We start from the raw sequence: 20,604 nt of genomic DNA, 5'->3' as shown, positions 1-20,604 counted from the left end.
TGCTGAACAAATGGCATACTAGACTTGAATACTTCCTTTAGGTAGTGCTTTTGTGAGCTGTGGTTCAATATTAAATAAAACCCATGGACTTCATAGGAGACTCTCTGTAGAATATACCCCTCAACTTATTACTTGTACAGTAAGCAGTCTAGGTTTTCTGTGTTGTTATGCAACTGACTAAGGCGCTTGCCCTAATGCTGTCCACCCTAGTGGGGTAATACAGGCAACCCCTGCTTAGCACTCTTAATTGGTTCCTGAAAAACAGAGCGTTAAGCAAAAGAAATGTTAAGCAAACCTGAAAGTATTTGATGACTCAAGATGGCAACCGCAATTCTTTTGAATGACCCAAGATGGCGACCACAAGCATTATAACGAAACTCACTGAGCGCTAAGTGAAATCAGGTATCTATTTAAAATGAGTGTTATAGCAAAATAGCGCTAAGCTAAGCAGTGTTAAGCAGGGGTTGCCTGTATCTTTACAGTTGCATTTATATCCAAGTGTCTACATCAAGCTTTTCTGGTTTGTCTCTAAAATAGCTTGGTTAGAAATGTATGACTTTAGTGGTGCTTAGGTATGTAAGGTTATAGACATCTAAAAAAAGTGTTAAAAGATACATTACCTATCACTGTGCTGCATTGTTGTCATTCAGTTTTGGGTTTCTGAAATTACACTACAATATGATCTGAAACCTAAGTTCAAGATGAGCAGTTTTGCTTATAATCAGGGATCCAGGTCTTCCGTTTCCCATGGGAAAATGGGGGAAAATGTGGATTTTCCCCTTTACTGAAGGAAAACACGGATTTCTCTTTTTAACAGAGAAACCTGCAGATTTTGCAGTTTTGAAATGAGCTCTCTGGAGGCTGGCAGTTCCAGCCTGCAGAAGGCTGGGAGGGAGTGGGAGGAGGGCAGTCAGGCAGGTGGTGCCATGTGTATGTATATGCACATGGCAGCCCGGCAGCTTGGAGAGCAGCTCCCGTAGGTAAGTTGGGGTGGGGGGAGAGAGAGGATTGAGGCCCCCCATAAGGAGGGAGGGAGTTGGGCAGGGTTGGGGCTGCTGTTCAGCCAAGCAGTGCATGGGGCTTGGGGCCACAATGCACCATGGTACTGAGCCAGATGGGGCCACGGGCAGCTCATCCAGGGGGTGGGAGGGGTGAGCCAGCTCCTCACTGTTGCATGTACTCCCAGCGGGGGCAGGGTGGACCCATGTCTTCCAGATCTGTGCACAGGGTGGGGGCATGCACAGGTTCCCCAGTGCAGGAGCGGGCTTCCACACTACTGCCCTCCTCCGGGGCCTCCACAATTCAGTGGGCGGGACCCAGTGCTGCGGGGAACCATGGGGCCACGTGGGAATCTCCTTGCTGCTGTGAGCTCTGTGCTATCCTGGCAACGTGTCCCCTGCCTGCACGGCAGCAGTGAGGGGCACAAACTGCGCACACAGGGGACACATCAGCAGGGCAGCGCAGAGCTCGTAGCAGCCAACAGCCTACCCATGCAGCCTCACTCTTCCCTGTAGTGCCAAGTCGCACCCGTTGGGCTGTGGAGGCCCTGGGGGGTAGCAAGGTGGGAGCCTGAGCCTGCAGTGGGCAGCCTGCACCCAGGGAGGCTGTGGGGGCAGAGTGAGGGGCATCAGCAGGGCTGGGGGAGCTGTTGAGGGGGTGAGGAGAAGAGTGAGGGGCCCCTCATTTTAATCTCAGATTTTGAGGTTATCATCAGAGAATTTGTGATTTATTTATTTATTTTTAAATCAGGGAAAACCACATTCCCTGCTTATAATTAATATATTATTTATATTGTTTGTTCCATTAGTGTCTGTCACATGCCTTGCCTGGTTCAGTGAAGACAGACCATTTGCAGTTGGCTATTCAGATGGAAAATTGTTGATAGGTACAAAGGAGCCACTTGAAAAAGGAGGAATTGTCTTAATTGACGCACATAAGGTAAAGTTAAATTTTGCTATTTTATCCATACAATTTATACTTTCTTTGTTGTTGAGAGAGAATTCAATACTTGTACTATAGTTGTCCTTTCAAGAATGTTTAAAAACAAATGGCAAATCTGTTAAAAATACAAAACAAAACACAATCTTACCCTGATTGTAAGCCAGAAAAAGTGAACCTAGTTTTGCTTTAAAAAAAAAAAAAAAAGCCACAGCAAGTACATTAATTATGTAGTTTGGTAAAACAACAGAAGTGCATTTAAAGATTGGCTGCGTACTTTTGATCTAAAAAGGGATAGTTCTTTATGGACAATTTTACAAGTTAAGAGTAATTTAGATAGCCCATATTCTAACATTTTAAATGTTTGTGTTCCTACAATAAAAAAGCTTTGTCAAATTAAATATTTTTCTCTAAAAATAGTATAGTTTTTTGTTAAGTTATGTGCTGAACAGTGTGATCAGCAGCATCCATAAATGATTTTCAGTTGTCTATAAGAGAGAGTTGCCAGCATCAGACTACAGTGGAAAGCACTACAGCTACCCACACCCAGTGTGTGGGGCATACTGGTAAATGTTAAGAGAAGGAAAGAGAATAGCTATAGCACTTAGTAATGTATAGAGGTTCTGGTTTGTAGTGTAGGCCTTAATTGGAATGGCTGTCACAAATTACAGAATCTCCTGGGCTGTTACTGTGTTAAATATGTTTGAGGTGCAATAATGAGAATGTTCAGAACTTCAGGTAACCAAACTCAATCAATTAACTTACTAGTAAAAAGTAAAGACAACAGTTATACAAAGAAGGCATTTCATCTCATTAGAGAGCAGTTGTAGCAGTTACCTCAGGTTGGAGATTTGCTCCAAAATGTATATTCAGAAGCACACATTTATCTTCAACAAGCAGACTAGTGCAGGTTTCTGTGCCTTTCCTAAACTGATTGACCAGCTTACTTTATTTAGACCATGGTATCTCAAATTCATCAAATAGTTTTATCTTTGGCACAGTATGATGGTTTTAAATCATTATCACATTAAACTCTAAAGATTCTAAAAATAGAATTAGCATATGAAATGCATTCTGATGCTATGATTTATAGTTAAAGTTTGCTTAAATGCAGATATCCTGGGACTTAGGGTAGCCATCGTAGAGGACATTCCAGTTTTCTGCTACTCTGTCCTCTGTCTTCTATTGATACGAAACCTGGCGCCTTTATGTCCTCTATTTTAGTCTTCAGTGTCTCTATGCTTCAAAATGGTGGCAGGGGTGCTTTATCTAAAGCTCGAATGAGCTTTAGATAAGGCACCCCCGCTACCATTTTGAAGTGCAGGGATGCTGATACACGAGATGCTGGAGGCTGCTGGACTGCAGTAATTAGCACCCTCCAGCAGATTCAATATTACAGCTCGTCAGAGCATGCTTGTGTATGGGTGCCCAGAGAGTCTTCAGGAGGTGTCTCACCCAGACGGTCTCCTGGGATAGCATACTTCCTGGACACTCTGGTTTCAGAGAAGTTACTCTGTGAGACAAGCTTAGGCCTCAGACCTTTGCAAGGGCAGTAGCTGTGAGTTCTTTCTTTTAAGTAATTTTTAAGTAATTCTTCATATAAATTCCTGTCAGTGAAATGTCATTAAGATGCGGTACTACCAGAATCTCACTTGCTGCTTCAGACACGAGCTGCAGTGCTCAGCCAATAACTGGCTGTGAGAGGATCAACATAGGACTCCTTTTTGCCTTCGAAAAGTTTTGTGAAGAGAATTACTGATGTTTTGTCCTTTCTTGTGACAGGCCCCTAGAAGGCTCTAGGATTGTTTGCTGGCCCTTAGCAGTCAGCTCCCTGCCTATTCCACCTGTCTGCCTATCCCACTGCCCAGTTGCCTGGTCCTCTCACCTGCTACACCTTTGATGTTTGTACTTCTGGGCACAGGCCTCAGTCTAGACTCTAGTCAGAGAGCAGCCTTGGGTACCTCTTTGCATCATAGGGCCCTCCCCTTTCTCCAGGCCCTTTCATGGTCCAGTCTTTGTGCACCCTGCTCTCTTCACTCATTCTCTCAGGCTTTCAAGCCCCTGCTCAGTATACCAGGCTGTCCTGCCTAAAGTAGTCAGAGGGTCTTACTAACCCAAACCTTCTCCAGGTGGCTGATGTCCTAAGTCAGTCTCAGCAGCTTGTTAGCGCAATTCAATTTCAAGCAACTTGCCAACCCACATATTACCAGCGGCTGGATTGTCCAAGCCAGTCTCTCAGGTTTATCAGCTCCTAATCAGTCCACAGGGCTTCCCTACCTCAGTTCAGTCTCTCAAGTTTATCAGCCCAAATCTACTTGAGTGGCTTGTCAGCCCTTGTAGGGCTCAAACAGCCCACAAATCAACACGCAGTCTGTACACCCCAGCCTGCATTCCCCTGTCCCAGAGGGTCTAGTTGCAGACTCCCTTTTCCCTTCCCGGCCACCCCATGCCTCTTGGCTTTGGCTTCTGTTGCCAGGAGGTTTTGCAGGGCACTTGGTCCTTACCAAATGCCCTGCCTCACAGGCATCATCCTAGGCCTTCATAGATGCATCTGGGTGTCATCCAGCTCTGGTGCTTTCCTGGGCGTACACACATTTACAGGTTGTGAGATTCACCTCTGTTCTACAGCACCTCTTCCTCCTTTCACTGTCAGGGCCTTTCTGCTGCTGGGTCTATACAACCCCAGAGAGGGTGGTACATCTGGCCTGAGCTGTCTTGCCTTAAAGGCATAAGCATCCTCTTTCCCTTTCTCTGTTATGGGGCTAGGGTCTCCATTACAATCCTAAAGTAGCATCAATTCTTTGTGTTTTGAGTGATGCCCCTATACTGTGTTATTATCAACAGTAGTAGTGATAGTAACTATAGCAATAATAAAAAATGTGTTTGTTACTATAATGTTGCTTTCATACTGGGAGCTTAACTTTTTTAACTGTGTTTGTAATATGATTTATGCAAATGCTAAATGTTGTTTTTCTCTTTTTGTTTGACATATTTAGGACACCATTGTTAGTATGAAATGGGATCCAACTGGAAAGATTCTCATGACATGTGCTAAAGAAGAAACAGTGAAGCTCTGGGGATATGTGGGGGGATGCTGGAGGTGTTTGCATTCACTCTCCCACCCAGCTATTGTAAATGGTATTTCCTGGTGTGCTCTTCCAGGGAAAGGAACCAAGTTGCAGCTTTTACTGGCAACGTATGTTAATATTTTTACTTTAATATCTCCTTTATAGTTTTCATACTGTTTATTAAGATCTATAACAGCTTGAATTCATATAATATCTTTCATCCTACAGGATTAGTCAAGTAATAGACAAAATGGTATTGAACACACTTCAATACACTATTTGTTTTGGTTTGTAGAGTATTAGTTCAACAACAACCCACATAAAAAGGGACTCAAGATAAAATTACCATCTGTTTTTCCTATACCTCCTATGCTTTTCCCTGGAATAGGAGCCCTGGAGTAGTTCCTGTTCGAAGTAGTAGATTGTTGTGATATGCTTCTGAAGTAAAATAATAAAGAAAAAACATGACACATTTTTAGGACTTTTTGTTTACTGGTGCTATAATTTAATATTTTCCCTTTGCTTTTCTGATTTATACTGTCTTTCTTCAGAGGATGCCATAATGGTTTAGTATGCGTGTGGACTGTTCCTCAAGACATGACAATGATGTTGCAGTCAAGCTCAAGTTGTTCAGAGGGATGGTGGGACCAGGAAACAACAAGCAGGGTAAGGACATTCCAGCCATTGTTATTAATATATCTTGTAAGATATAGGAGGGGATGGGCTCAAGATAATTAAATGTCAATATGGGTAGGAAGATAAATGTTTTAAAAGCATTTAATTTAAAAACTTGTGCATTTGCAACATACAGGTGTTTTCAGGGCCAGAAATAGTTCATTGTTTAAAAATGGGGGGAAGATGGGGTTAGCTAAAACTTAGCATTGTTAAAATTTTATGTAGTTGGTTCCACAAGAGAAAACTAACATAATATTGAAGGTTTCTTGGCATACACAAATTTTTGTTTTGACTAAGTTTTAACTATAATTGGTAAACGACAGCTGTAACGTGTTATAAACCTAAGGTATTTTGAAGTAGAAAAAAACTTGGTAATAAATCAAAGATGAACTTAAAATCACTAAAATATTATGTTTTCCTACAAAGTAAAACTACTGTCTATTATAAATAAATATTAAAAAAAATACTTGTCAAGGACAGTACATCATCTTTAGAAATACTCAGAAATTATTACATAAGCTGATTTGCTCCCCTAAGGACTCTTTACTTGCCACCATAAAAAAATTATACCAGAAAAAATGAATAGTTCTAAATCTAAAATACTTTTCTATTCATAAGTTTTTTTTTTATGTATGTAGTCCAAGATGCATCACAATAATGAAAATAATTTTGTAGGATGGATACAGAAAAGCAGCAGAAGCCAAGTGCATTTTTCAGCTGAGAGGACATATTACTCCTGTTCGAACTGTTGCCTTCAGCCCTGATGGTCTTGCATTAGTGTCTGGAGGGCTTGGTGGACTGATGAACATTTGGTCTTTACGGGTAAGATCATCTGAATCACTGTTTGATTCAGTAAGACTTAAGATACGTCTTATGTTTAAGATGTGCTAATTGACCAGTATTGTTTTGTCTTCCACTTCCATTAGTGTCATAAAACTGAGAACCAGCAGAGTTTAAAATAGTATAAAGTGTAAACTAAAAAGTGTAAACAATAAGTTTTAAATGCTCATAAATCGAGGGGTTAAAAAGTAACTGAATTCTAATCCTATCTCTCTTTGATTCCTCATGTAGACTTGGTAGTCAGTTTGGATCTCAGACTGCTAACCAGTTTTCTTCTGTAAAAAGTGAATAACAGTTATCTACCTCACAGGCTGTTGAGTAGGCTACTTAATGTTTGTAAACTCACCCTTGAAGATGTCTTAATGCTAATTTGCACTTTAACTATCATTAGGAAAATGCATTTGCCTTTTTCTGCTGGTGCAAGAGTTTTTTGGTGGAGGGGTTCAAAATAATTGAAATAGTGTTTGAAATGTTTGGTGTGTTATATTATCCTTCTTTAGGAATACCAATATACAAGTTTAAATAGCCAAATAAGTGTAATAATTAAAATATATGTTTTCTTAGGATGGCTCTGTATTACAAAGTGTTGTGATCGGTTCTGGAGCTATTCAGACTGCTGTGTGGATTCCTGATATTGGAGTAGCTGCTTGTTCCAACAGATCCAAGGTAGTATTATATATTAAAATACAGTCCTTTTAAGTTTTTCTATGTAGAATTGAGGAAAATTTACTACAGAAAAATACCAGTTACCAAACTCCTTTCTAACAAAGTGTTGGCATCTGTAACAGATTCTATTGCCTCTCTATTATTTGAATGTTTTGCAGTCAGACAAGCAGTTTGAGTATTTTGCTTTCCACTGTTCATAGTTTCTGGTTTATATGGAAGAAATATTGTTTGAGTTTCAGCTCCAAACAAACTTCAGCTTGGAGTTTATTTTAAAAGAGAACTAAAAAAAGTATTTTGAGACTTCGCTATGAGAGAGGCAATTAGCCAAAAAAAACCCCAAAACCGCAGAATGTTTTTAATTTGAAGTGTATAGCTTGTGAGAGAAGTCTGTTTTTTCTTTCACATACACGTGTTAGATCATAGTAATAGAAGTAAAAAATGGTCCAGAAAGTTAAAATAATCCTTGGCCCAAATTCTATTCCACCTTTAAGGTATACAAGTGAAACTTGGGTAGTTAAATTTTGGCATCAAAGTTACTATACAGTATTTGATTGTATTCCACCTGTGTAGCTGCAAATTGACAAAAATGTCTAGATTCCTTGTATCCCTCTATTGATCTGGAAAGATCTCTAGACAATTAGATTTGGCATACTTTTGCATGCTCAGCATCAGTCCAAAATGGCCATTTTAATGTCTGCCTCCACAGTGGTCAGTTTTTATCCAGTTTCTTCTGGGAATGTGTAAACTCTGTGTAAGCCCCTAATTCCTTAGATCAGGTCAGCAATTTACGGCCTGCCAGTTGGATCCAGCCTGCAAAGAGTTTGGTTTAAGTGGGGAGGGGAAGAGGGCTACATACAGTGGCACATGCTCCAACCCTCTGCTCTGTGTCAAGGATTAGTCTCTCATGCTGCCTTGCAGCTTTGCTTGCCCTCATCGCCAAATTAATTATTAATTCTTCGTTAGTGCTGGCAATGTTCTTCAGCAGTGCTCAGTAAGCGGAGACTGCATTAGGGAGGTGCAGGAGACCAGCTTAATGAACAAAGCAGGGAGAGCACTGCAGAGAAGACAGGAAGCCTGCAACAGTGGCTGGGTCACAAGACTGCCATTCTGCCAGTCTCAAAGTGTGCTGAACCCTGCCTTAGAAGAATGAAACCCATTTGAAATGATTGGTCGATGCTGTAAGGATCCATATTCCTTTTGCCCAGTAGCCTAGTTGTAAGAGCACAGAAAGTTAGAAGCCAGGGTTCTGGGACATCTCAGGCAGCGAAAGTCTGAACCCACGTCCAGCATTTCTCAGCTAGCTGCTAAGCAGGATGGGATTTTCCAACACTCTTGGTGATCCAGGGGGAAAGCTATGGAAGAGGGAATCTACTGAAGGAAGGTACTCTTGCGAGGAAGGGAACCCTGGCTTCTGTCCTCAGTATGATTTAAAATCACTAGATAAAAGGCATCAATATCACGGGGAGAGGAAATCAGGGTTCCCTCCAAAGGAAGCTAGATTGAGCTGGACCACAAAATGATAGAAGTATATAAGGTGGCTCTGAGAGAGCAGAAGAGCTGTGTGCCTCCCAGTAATAGTAAATAGGAACACCCTTTGGAGTTGCATGAAGTTACCCTTTCCTAGAGTGGGAAAGCAGTGGTTCTCTACAGGACAGTATAGGATAAGTACACAAGGCTGCCCAATGTGAGAAGGGAAAAGGTGTGCCTCAGGGTAGAAGAAATACATGCAGCTTGACATTTTTTTCAAAAGCTTATGACTTGGATAAATTTGGCTGATTTTTTCACAATAAATATCAAATAGTACACTCCTGACATGGGCCACACCCTGTTAAATTTCATGTTGTGGGTGCAGTATAAAGTCTCAAAGAAAAGATTGCTCCCTTCCCCTCTTTTTTTAATATTTCAAACCAGTATACTTCCCATACCTCATTCTCATTCTCAATGATTTAAGTTCGGCCTTTTTAAGGTATTGGAAACAAGGGCTTACAATAGGAAGTATAAGGCAGCCTTAATAATAATTGTTGCTTCCACCCTGTTTAAATACTCTAGAAGAACAGTAATTAATTGCTAAATAAATGTAGAGTATTATTAATAGACTGCCATAATTTTTCCTCGCTCAACATTGTTCCTTAGAAAAGGTATTCAAACTGCTTTATTTAGGCACACTGCCAACTTGGGGGCTAAAGATGTTGTGGGAATATTAACAGAGCTGTGTAGAGTTTTCTTTGTTTAATTTCTTGTGTATTAAATGCATCTTGTGACTGTATTAAACAGGATGTGTTGGTGGTGAATTGCACATCAGAGTGGATATCTTCCAATCATGTTCTTGCAACATGTAGGACTGCATTGAAACAGCAGGGAGTTCTAGGTTTAAATATGGCCCCTTGCATGAGAGCTTTCCTGGAACGCTTGCCAATAATGCTTCAGGAACAGTATACCTATGAAAAGGTAAGAATAATTGAATGGGAATATATAAAGTACAGACAGAACAGGAGATGTCTGTTTTGAAGTGCATTTAATTTCACAGTCTTCAGACACTGTTGTGAGGTTCAGTCCAATCTTCAGGACATCATATTTAACTTACCTTTTTTAACACTCTAGCAGAATGTATATTTGCCTGATATAAGGAGCTTTGTTGGCCTTCCTCTTGCTTAGTTTCCTGGTACAAACTTCTGTGCTTTTTTGGCATAATACTGTTGTTCCAGCTATTTCAGAATGCTCTGCTTTGACAAAAAATTCTCTTACATCACTCTGGTGTTAAGACTCTGCTATGCTACTTATAACTGAATAAGAGATGCAGTTATCTTATTCATGCATTACAAATAATGTAATAATGTAATCAGTCACCTGGCTGGGGTCATCTGACCTTGGTGTTCTTTCCTGCCAAGGGCAGGGGGGTCAGACACGATGATTCATTGTGGGCCTTTCCAACTCCACAATCTATGAATCTATGAATCTGTGAGGTGCACCTATACCCTGCCTTCTGCCTGACTTCAGACTAAAATGGATCTAGTACTGTCAAACTGCTGCTTCTGCATAATCAGACTAAAGAAGTTCCTCCTTTTAAAACAAAAATTAAGCTTTTTTCCCTTTGTTTTTATTTTTTGCAGTATCTGCGGATATTCCTTTTGAGACATTGAATGGCCTTAAACAGTACTAGCAATATATGATTTTTCCAATAATTTGAGTCCTCCAAAATAAGAAATATGAGGGCTGGAAAGTTATTCTCCCCTCAAAGGAACAACTTGATGCTTATTGTTACAGACACAGTTAAGCTTTTCCCTTCTGTGGAATAGAGGTTGCTGTACCCAAATGCAAATTTCAGATCCAGCAAGCTGCTTCATTCCTGTGCCTCTCAGCAAACTTTAAAATAGTGTTTACCTCTTTGCCTCAGTTGGATTCTGCAATCTTTACCTCTGGCCTCTTGGACTTGTTACAGGCTGCCACTTCCAAGGGATGGGACCCAGGGTCCAGCTGCCTGACGCGCTTGGGACTACTGCTAATTACCAAGATGCTCTAGTTGCTCAAACTTGTTCTCCCCAGGAGTTATGCACTTGCGGGGGACTACTGTAGTTTTCTGTCAGGGTCATGTCAGTTGAATTAAGATTGGTTAGAATTTATAAAAGCAACTGGAAATGAATCATTTCTTACTAATAAACAGCATTTGGGAGAAAAAAAGGAAAGACAGACCTATATGCAAATTCCTGCCTCTGTTTCTTCAGTACTTCGAGAGTCTGTTGACAATTGTTCAAAGAATCCAAGTTTTTTCTGCACCTCCTGCTTACTCTTTCAGCTTTCTTTTTACTCAGCTTGGTTGCTTGTTCTGATAAGAATTTTTTGGGGTAGTCCTTTGTTCTCCTATTTCCAGTTTTCTCTATTGGGTGTCTTGCTTGGTCACCTTCAGCCCTCCTCAGTTGATCCTTTGCTTGTTACCAGTTCATTTAGAAAAATGTTTCCCTATGTGGTAGCCTGCTTTTTGTGCTCAGGTCTTTCCATTTGAAAGGAGGGTCACCAAGATTTAATGACCTCTTGTTTAACTTTTGCCAAGTGCATAATTTTTTCTTGACCTTTCCTATGTGTTTTAGCTTCATATAAAAGTTATGGAACCAATATAAAGGCACAGAACAATTTTACAATCAAAATGGCCTCTAGAATATAGAGTGGAGTGTTCAGATTTACATACAGCAATACAGATGTACTGTTTTTTTCAGTCATGTTTATGTCGGTTATTCCTTTGTGCAGAATCCACTACATATCATTCCTTTAGCTCTTTTACATATCCTAAGAGCTAGGATACACGTATTTTTTTCAGGGTCTTCTGAATTATAGCCGTCATTTCCTTTTTTGTATGAGAATTCACGTGTTTATTATGAAGTGTTTAATCCAGTCTCCAGTGCTGATATTAATAGCTGTACCACTGGAACGGAATCATTTCTTGGTCCTGGTGCAAACATATTTGATTATGGCCACTTAGCTATTCTATCAGCAATTTCTTGCAAGACCTTCACTTTGTATCTCATTTATTCAGCTACATGCCTGTGAGTATTTCACAAATATTTCCCCATGCCTTATTGCTGCTGGGCAGGAAACAGAATTAGTGTCCTGAGGATTATGCACATGGTAGAAATTCTGAACTGAACAGGCCTTCCTGTATTAAATATTGCTAGTATGCTGTAGTTTTCTTAGCCTAATACATACCTCCCAGAAAACTAGACGTGAGAAATGTTTCTGCTGAAAGAAACAAAAAGACTTTTTGCTTAAAGGTTTTAATTTTCTTGGCTTTATCAATTCTTGGTCATAATGTTACTCCCATCATACTCCCTGGACACTTTGAATAAGTAAAGAAGATTATATAAAATGTATTGTATGCATTGTGCTAGACACAAAACTGTTTCTGGGCTTTTGTTGTCATATTGTCCAGCAAATTACATACTGGACATGGGCTGTTATGGTTTCTAAATTGATACTAACCATTGTCCTCCAGATCATCATGGCTGCTGACAGACATGGGGGCAAAAAACACACACTTTAATGGAAGAAGCAGCACTTCAGCAAGGATTTTTGGTGCTTTTATCTAAAGCGGGGTCCAACTAATGTGATGCCTCTTCTGAGCATGCACTGGGCTTGGTGTTGGGGTGTGCAAGTTTAAAGTAAGGTGCCCATTTTGGGGGGGGGGGGGGGAGAGGGGGCGTTACATCTGTAAGCAACCCATGCTACCTCCTTAATGGCCTTTATATGGCCTTCATTCTTATGTAGATTTTGATTGTGATTGGCAAGAGATTTTGATAGGTTGCATCTTCATAACAAGAAACCTCTGGGAATAATATATTTTATCATGTTTGGATCAATATTCCTGAAGTTCATTTTATATCAACTACAGAATCTGTGGCAGAATAGTTAGTGGAAACTTTAATAAAAGACATTGCATATTGGTTAATTGTCTGCTTTAATGAACCCTAAAAAAACTGGAGTTTTCCATACAAAATAACAAGAACTAGAATGCTGGATGGCTCTGAGCAGTAAGTAATTTGGAGTTTCATTTCTCAAAGTGTGTTTTATTTTCTCTGTTTAAACTATCAAGTTCTCTTTAGCTTTGTACATTATTCTGTGCATCATGACAACTATACCTGTGTCTGCTACATATCCTTTTCCAAGACATTTTTGTATTCCCACCACTTTATAAGACTCTTTAAACTGAAGAGCACAGAGACATGACAATCACTTTATTCTTCTGCATGTTTGATGCTTTTACTCAGTTTTTGCTGCGATAATATCCATCACTTTCTGTAGTTTTCTTGATCTCGGATCCTCAGACCTTGTGATACCATAACAACATCTTCCATCCAGGCATAGAGGAGTGCTCACTTCGCAATCTGAGCTTCCAACCCAGGAGGAACAACACCTAGTCTGAAAAGTGTATTTATTTTACATGAGACATGAAAATGAATAAATGCTTTTTCAGATTATTTGTTCAATGATGAAATTCTGAACTGATAAATGACATGATTTTACTGTTGATTTGGTAAAGGAATTATATACTACATTCCATTTTAAAAAGTTAATGTGTTTTTTCATGTTAATATTTTTACAGGCAGTAATAAATAATTTACAGTGGCATGCTGAAGCTCATTTACTAGGAAAATCATTTCGGGAATTAAATGATGAATGGGAGTGTGAAGGCTTCTACTTAAAAAAAAATAAAATAAAATAAAATAAAAAATAAATAAAAAAAAATAGTCCAGGTCATTTGTGAGGGAAATTAAACGAAAATACTGGAAAGGGGTTTTTCAGGGAGCTAAAGGAGGGGTTATTTTTTTGCATGGAAAGCTCTTTGGAGAGTTGCTGTTTCTAAAGTGTTGAAAGTATGCCTCTAACTCTTCATGTATTGAACTCTTTTTTCCTCAAGCCTCACGTGGTCTGTGGAGACCAGCTTGTTCATAGTCCTTATATGCAGTGCTTGGCTTCACTTGCTGTGGGCCTTCATTTAGATCAGCTTTTGTGCAGTCCGCCAGTACCACCTCATCACCAGAACTTCCTCCCTGATCCTTCAACTTGGAACCCCACAGAGTGGGCCTGGTTAGAATGTTTCTCAACTACCATAAAAGCTGCTGAAGCTCTGGCCAAAGGAGCCCAATTTCCAGAATCCTTTACTGTTCCAGATCTCGAGCCTGTGCCAGAGGAGGAACTTACTCTTCTAATGGTAAACTGCACTATTTTGTACCAAGGAAGAGTGCAGATTTGACTCTCATATAAATAGTATTAATATGTATTTCAATAGTATTAATACGCATTGCATTAACTGACATAATGATGCCTTTTCATAGCAGTAACTGAGTGTAAATGTGACAGGTTCCTACTCGCTAGATCTGTTCCATCTATGTCTATTCATTCCTAATTGTTTGTCTTACTAAGTACAAGAAGATTTTTTCTGGTTTTCTTAATCTGCAAAGTTGACTGCTATTTAAAATTGATAAGGATTTTTATTCTGACTTACAAATCAGAGAAATGACTCAAAGAATTAAGGTTACAAAGTACAGTGTCTGATTCACTAGCCTGGAAGTTTAATTGTGACATTCCAAGGGGTCTTCCAGAGGAAAAAATCCAAAAAGCAATAAATGCATAAATAGTAGTTTGTTAGGAAGTCAAGAGGTGATAAACATGGAACTTAAACATTCCATTGTTAGGGTAACTTTTCAGAGTTAATTTACACTTTGACCCTGGTGGCACTTCGAGATGCCAATACATGATCTGCCAGATAGTTAAATCTGAAAAAAGAAACTTGGAACTTTATGTATAAGTCTGTATACTCTTAAGAAAATAATTCCACCTAAAACTTTTGAAGGTTTAGGTATACTTTTTTTATCTTATAGGATAATAGCAAGGGGCAGGTAGAGGAAAATAAAATTAGTATAATTATTCTCTTCCTTACTATTTTTCCTCATTATTTACCTATTGAACTTGCATCTGATTAAATCTTTTTTTGTTTTTTTTTAATACTCATACTGGTTATGACAGCGATCAGAAAACGTTATCCCGTGTGTAAATGTAGGTTTTGTCTGCCTTCTGATGCTATGGGACATAGGTCACTGCAAAGTATAGTTGCTTTGCCTTGTGCTGTCCTCTACTGTAACAATTAAAGGCAAGCATTTATGCCATAAGGATTTTAGATGTAAAAATTCTTTATTCAAATTTGTATAACTCTTTAAATCTTAAGTTAATATTAAGCAAATGGGCTTAGCTCAAGTACAAAAATGATATTTTTAAAGCAGTCTTATTCAATATTATTTAGTAAAACAATTCGTATATCAATTTAGTTTAATCACAGTTAAACCATTCTATATTTGCATGTAAAATAAGTTTGTTTTTCTTAGTAGAATCATTTCAATGGCTATTCATTGAGATAAAGTTTTGATGTATTCAAGAGACTACTTGAAGAGAAATCAGTAGTATTATTATAATAAAATAATTCACAGATTGTGGATGGACTCCAATATACATTTTTTTTTATCTTATAGGATAATAGCAAATGGATTAATGGTATGGATGAGCAGATTATGTCTTGGGCAACTTCAAGGCCAGAGGTTAGTAAAACTGATTATCCTAAATTTAAAATGTTACATTCACTGATGGTCTACAGTGCTCTTTTATATTGTTTTGTAGGATTGGCACCTTGGTGGCAAATGTGACGTGTATCTGTGGGGAGCAGGGAGGCATGGACAGCTAGCAGAGGCTGGTAGAAATGTTATGATACCAGTCTCAGCACCTTCATTCTCACAGGCACAACAGGTAATAACAACAAGGAAGTTTTAAGCCCTATTGTCTACAAATTTTCAGTTGTTAGTGACAAAATTGCTTGCAAAATCCCTTGAGGTTGAATGGTAAGAGTTTTCCATCAAACAAAATAAATCCAGAATATTTAGCTATGGAAGTTTTAATAGCTTTGCACCAGTTTTACCAAATTCATACTGAAAAGCTTTTGAAAATGACAAAGAACATATTTTTTAGGGCTAACCTCAATAAAATGTAAACAGATAACTGTATGGCTTAATATATGTGGCAAGATTGCTGAAAGGAAGTAATATGCAGGATGAAATTGCTGGGAGAATTAAATCTCTGGTGGGGAATGTACTATGAATCTTAAGAGTGCCGTTGAAGACAAAGCTACCATATCTTAATAATCCTTCCATAAACAGGGGAAGTCCTTTCATCTAGATCATGGCTGTACAACTGCATTCCGTAGGATACACGCAGCCAGGAGGGGGTAACCTGGAGCCCTGGTTTCCCAGCCTGGGTGCCATTCCCTCTACTTCTCCAGCTGCTGCTGCTGCTTTGCTTTCCTCCTACAGCTCCTATTTCCTGCCCCTGCCCTGGCCCCTGGGGATGGGATGGCTGAGGGAGCCTAAAGCAGGGGGATTTGGGCAACTCCAGGACTTCGCACAGTGTGGTACAGTGGGGGCTGAGGGGAGGGGAGAGGGTGCTGTATAATACAACAGGAGGCACATGATGCACAGACATACTAGCATAGTATGGTAGCAGGGGCACCTACCTGCCATATGGTAGGCAGGATGAGTGCCTGTGTGGTGCAGCACAGCATTGCAGGATCACATGGCTCAATGCGGGACACAAGATTGCTGGTACAGTGTAGTGTGGGGTGCCCATGTGGTGTGGCATAACATATGGCCCATGTACGTGGTAAGTGGGCTGGGGGCCTACAGCCCCTGGCCACTTGCAAGTTGCACAGCTTTGGGCTAGGCCATTAAAAAGGCCTGCTGTATGTTGCCAGCTGATTTAGTTCCCCTGGGGCTGCATCACCTAACACACTGAATGAAATAATTTCTTATTGTAGTGTGATTATGTAATAATTTCAAGTGTAAAGCTTATTTCCATACAGCATTTGGAATGAGAGAAGTAACATGGAGATAATAACGCTAAACAACATGTAGTCAATAGCTGCCTGAGCTTGTTGCTTTCAGTGGCAAAATGCTTTGTGATTTTAATGCAGATTATAACAGAAAGACAACACATGATTTATATAGTGATGTTACCACATTTGTTTAAAAAAAATCATCTTTCTTAAACTAGGTTATTTGTGGTCAGAACTGTACCTTTGTTATTCAAGCAAATGGTACAGTTTTGGCTTGTGGAGAAGGCAGTTATGGACGATTGGGACAAGGCAATTCTGATGACCTTCACGTGTTAACTGTTATTTCAGCACTTCAAGGTAGTGTGCACATTTTTAAAAATTTATTCATAAGCAAAGCATAAGAATATATTTCATTAGCTAAAAGGACAGTTATGTATGTAAACTCTTTTTTAACTGAACAAATTTACTTTTAATTAAAGATTATATAGTCACACAAATAGCAGTAAAACAAACTAAATGTTTGGTTCCCTTTTGATGCATTTGTTCAAGTTTTTAATTAGTAATATTTTGAAACTGTCGTTTTTAAGAAGGAATGGAAAAGGCTATCGACTTTTGTATGTAAGCATCTAAATAAACGTAGTAGACCAGGAAAATAGAAGTAGATAATTATTAATATTTGCTGTTGTAGCAGTTAAACATGCATATGATTTCTAAATTTAAAATAAATTGGCCTGATAACATGTAGAACTAGGCAGGGCTTTTAGAAAAGCAAATTTTATATTCCATGGCTAATCTGTCTGACTTCAATTAAAGACAACCAGTGAATAATCCCTTATAATCTTTACTGTCATGTTAGAATGACCATTTTATTTTGACTGGATTTTATTAATAAAAAATGAATGTGTACAGTAACATCTTTCCCACAGCACGTGTAGTTGTTATTTAGAAAAGGCAAAGTAAAAAAAATGAAGAAGACTTAAGAATTTTTTTTCCAGGGAATGACATTTGGCATTTTTTTAGAAAAAAAAAAAAAAAAAGTTTTACTGAATTTTCAGATATTAACAAATATGAGTACTTAAAGCCAAGTGAATTATTCTCTTTTCCAGCATGAATTTGCCACTATTTATAAATTCATTTAAATTTATGTTAGAACTTAGTATAAACATATTTTCTTTATTACAGCAGTTCTTCTAGTAGTCCCCTCTGTTTAGTTAAATCACATATTTGTATATGCTCATAATTTCCAAAATCTTGATTCTTGTAATTGAATGTTTCCATGCTTGGTCTTTTTGTGAAACTAAATCTAGCCACAACTCCCTTTTTAATTGTGTCATCCTAAATGATTTATGCCTGAAATCTGAAACTTGGCCTAGAGTTAGTCTTTAATAATGACTGTTACCTTTTTGTTAGTTTGGGGAAAAAAAAATATTTAGCTAATTTAGGAACAGTTGAAACTGGTGGCAAACCAGAATTGTTGTTTCCATAAGAGGGGGCAATGAAAAGTGTCTTAAATTACAGTTTTGTTCTTTCTATTTCTCACATCACCAGACTCATTCCTGGTTTCACTGTGATCTATTTTGAAAAATTCAAGGAAATGTCTAATATTTTCTGACTCGCTTTTTCACTCCGTTAAAGGTTTTGTTGTAACTCAACTAGTAACTTCTTGTGGATCTGATGGACATTCCATGGCTCTGACAGAAAGTGGTGAGGTGTTCAGCTGGGGAGATGGAGATTATGGCAAACTTGGCCATGGGAACAGTGACAGACAGCGCAGACCAAGACAAATAGAAGCCTTGCAAGGAGAAGAAGTGGTGCAGGTTCAAGTTCAGATTTATTATTCATCTGCTAAGCATAGATATAAGAGCCACTGTTGGAATTCTAGCTACAGGTTCAAAGTGAAACGATAGTAGGTGATTGGATGGCTGAGGCAGGAGCTGACAGTGGGAAGGGGAGCTTTTCTATTCCATTTTTCCAATTTGAATTCAGCTCAGGTAAGTAATGAATGAAACTGGCTATGACAAGCTTTCTGGAAATTTAACATATTTTCTTGTAGGAGTAACATCACAAAGCTCACTATTGTGGCTGATACAATTTATCTGTCTGTCTTGTTAGTTCTGGGGAAGAACATGAATTTGAATGGGCATGGAAACAACTATTTTCTCTATCCTAAAGGGGGGTCAAAGTTTAGATACGATCGAAGGGCAGTTCTGGAGAAGCTTTCATTAGCATGCCACATCTCTTCAGTTTCCAAGGGTACTGAGCAGCTCTTTGCACCAGCACTGAAAAGTTAAATACTAGTAGTGATATTGTTTCAGGGATATAGGTTATAGCCATATTGATCTATAGGCAAAAGGAATTGGAACTCATGGCAGAGGTGATATGAAGTACGAATTTTCACTTCTACCTAGGAGAAATTGTACAGATTTACAATCTTTGCATTCTCCTGTGCCTGAGGAAGGGTGTATGCACCCTAAAGCTTGCAAATAAAGACATTTTTGCACATATCTAAGTTGGTCTAATAAAAGATGTCACCTCTGCCATGAGTTCTGATTCAGTAGTGACATTGTACATTTTAGCAATATACACCAAAGTGCCCATCTTCAGCTGTAGGTTTCTTTGCCAACACAATCAAAGTAAAACCAGCAGCCACTTCATATTTGTATAAAAAGACCAGCACAGTAACTCAATCAAAAGTAACACTTTTCTTCCCACACAAATATTATCTGGTTTCCTGATGTACCTTTTCTTCTCTCAAGAAAAAAAAAAGTTTGCCAAAGAGATCATTTGAAAAATCATAGTTAATAAATCTGGCAGTCAAAGCAGAATGGTCTACAACAGGAAAAACCTTCAAACAGGAGCGGTAACATAAGATCCCTAAACTGTTTTGTTGTTTAAAAAAAAATCAATCTATTAACAGCTCATATTGCACATTTCACACATTTAAAATAAAAGTGTTAAACATATTTTCTAGTTCTGCATGAATATGTAGTTTAAATAAGCAGAAATAGTGGTAGAAATTGAGAGAAGCAGTATGCAGCCATTCTTTAGAAAGCTTTTCTATCGTATTTTTTTAATGAACTGACTTATAAGAGTGAGTGAATCTGCTGATCATATGTTTTCTGTCCTGTGCTGTGGCATTATTTGTTGCAAGTACTAAGAGAGAGATACTTGTAGGTACTTGTTTTGATATAGATACTTGTAGGTACTCTAAGAGAGATACTTGTAGGTAATTGTTTTGAATATAAGATGGAAGAAAGGTCGGTATAATAGCGTAGAAAACCAAAGGAAATGGTTTAATTTTGTTAAGGACGCAGCAATTGCAGAACTCTAAATTTAAGTTGGTAAAATAGCTAGGTATACTGGAGCAACTTGGTGCCAGGGAGATCAGACTCCATTTTTCACCATTTAAAATGGTCATTAAGAGGATTATTTGATTTCCTGCGTCATTCACTTGTTCGGACTTTGTATTTATTATGGAAATACAAGAAGAATTTAAACCAGTTAATTTACTCAATTAGACAGTGAATATTTTTAATTACTCTTAGGCTGAACTGAATTATTAGATCCATATTCAAAAAGGTTTGCCTTGATCTTGAATTATACATTTCTTATATCTATTAGAATGTATAATGAATATTTATTCTGCCTTCTAGATGTCATGTGGCTTTAAACACTCAGCGGTGGTGACAGCAGATGGCAAACTGTTTACTTTTGGCAACGGTGACTATGGTCGACTGGGGCTAGGAAACACTTCTAACAAGAAACTTCCTGAAAGAGTGACAGCGCTGGAGGGTTATCAGATTGGACAGGCATGATTTATCTCTTATTAGTTACATAGTTATGCAATAACATGTCTTTCGTTCAATAACTGTTGTGCAGCAACATGTTCTACTGTGATTTTTAGTTGGGGCAGTTTTTTTCTCTGCCTATTAGTATTTTTTAAATATGTTTGAAGAATTCAGGCATCCATAAGAACTTGTCTTGCTTTGTTTTTGAATATTCTGATCCTTCTGCTGCAAAACTGCTCCAATTTCATAACATTTATAAATATTG

The 20,604-nt window shown here is 38.5% G+C and overlaps 1 protein-coding gene across 1 annotated transcript in view; it reads left to right on the top strand.

The window, feature by feature from the left end:
- HERC1 (HECT and RLD domain containing E3 ubiquitin protein ligase family member 1) overlaps window positions 1–20,604 on the top strand; it is a 145,165-nt gene that overhangs the window by 113,630 nt on the left and 10,931 nt on the right. The window contains exons 54-65 of the mRNA XM_006027209.2: window positions 1,808–1,938; window positions 4,935–5,134; window positions 5,558–5,672; window positions 6,357–6,503; window positions 7,086–7,187; window positions 9,462–9,635; window positions 13,594–13,887; window positions 15,203–15,268; window positions 15,348–15,473; window positions 16,770–16,908; window positions 18,187–18,368; window positions 20,205–20,360. Of these exons, the coding sequence (XP_006027271.1) occupies window positions 1,808–1,938; window positions 4,935–5,134; window positions 5,558–5,672; window positions 6,357–6,503; window positions 7,086–7,187; window positions 9,462–9,635; window positions 13,594–13,887; window positions 15,203–15,268; window positions 15,348–15,473; window positions 16,770–16,908; window positions 18,187–18,368; window positions 20,205–20,360 (1,832 nt within the window). The remainder of the gene's footprint in view (window positions 1–1,807; window positions 1,939–4,934; window positions 5,135–5,557; window positions 5,673–6,356; window positions 6,504–7,085; window positions 7,188–9,461; window positions 9,636–13,593; window positions 13,888–15,202; window positions 15,269–15,347; window positions 15,474–16,769; window positions 16,909–18,186; window positions 18,369–20,204; window positions 20,361–20,604) is intronic.

This window comes from Alligator sinensis, unplaced genomic scaffold (assembly GCF_000455745.1).
Source record: "Alligator sinensis unplaced genomic scaffold, ASM45574v1 scaffold954_1, whole genome shotgun sequence".
Lineage (NCBI taxonomy): Eukaryota > Metazoa > Chordata > Crocodylia > Alligatoridae > Alligator > Alligator sinensis.
This window is presented reverse-complemented; position numbering and strand designations above follow the sequence as displayed.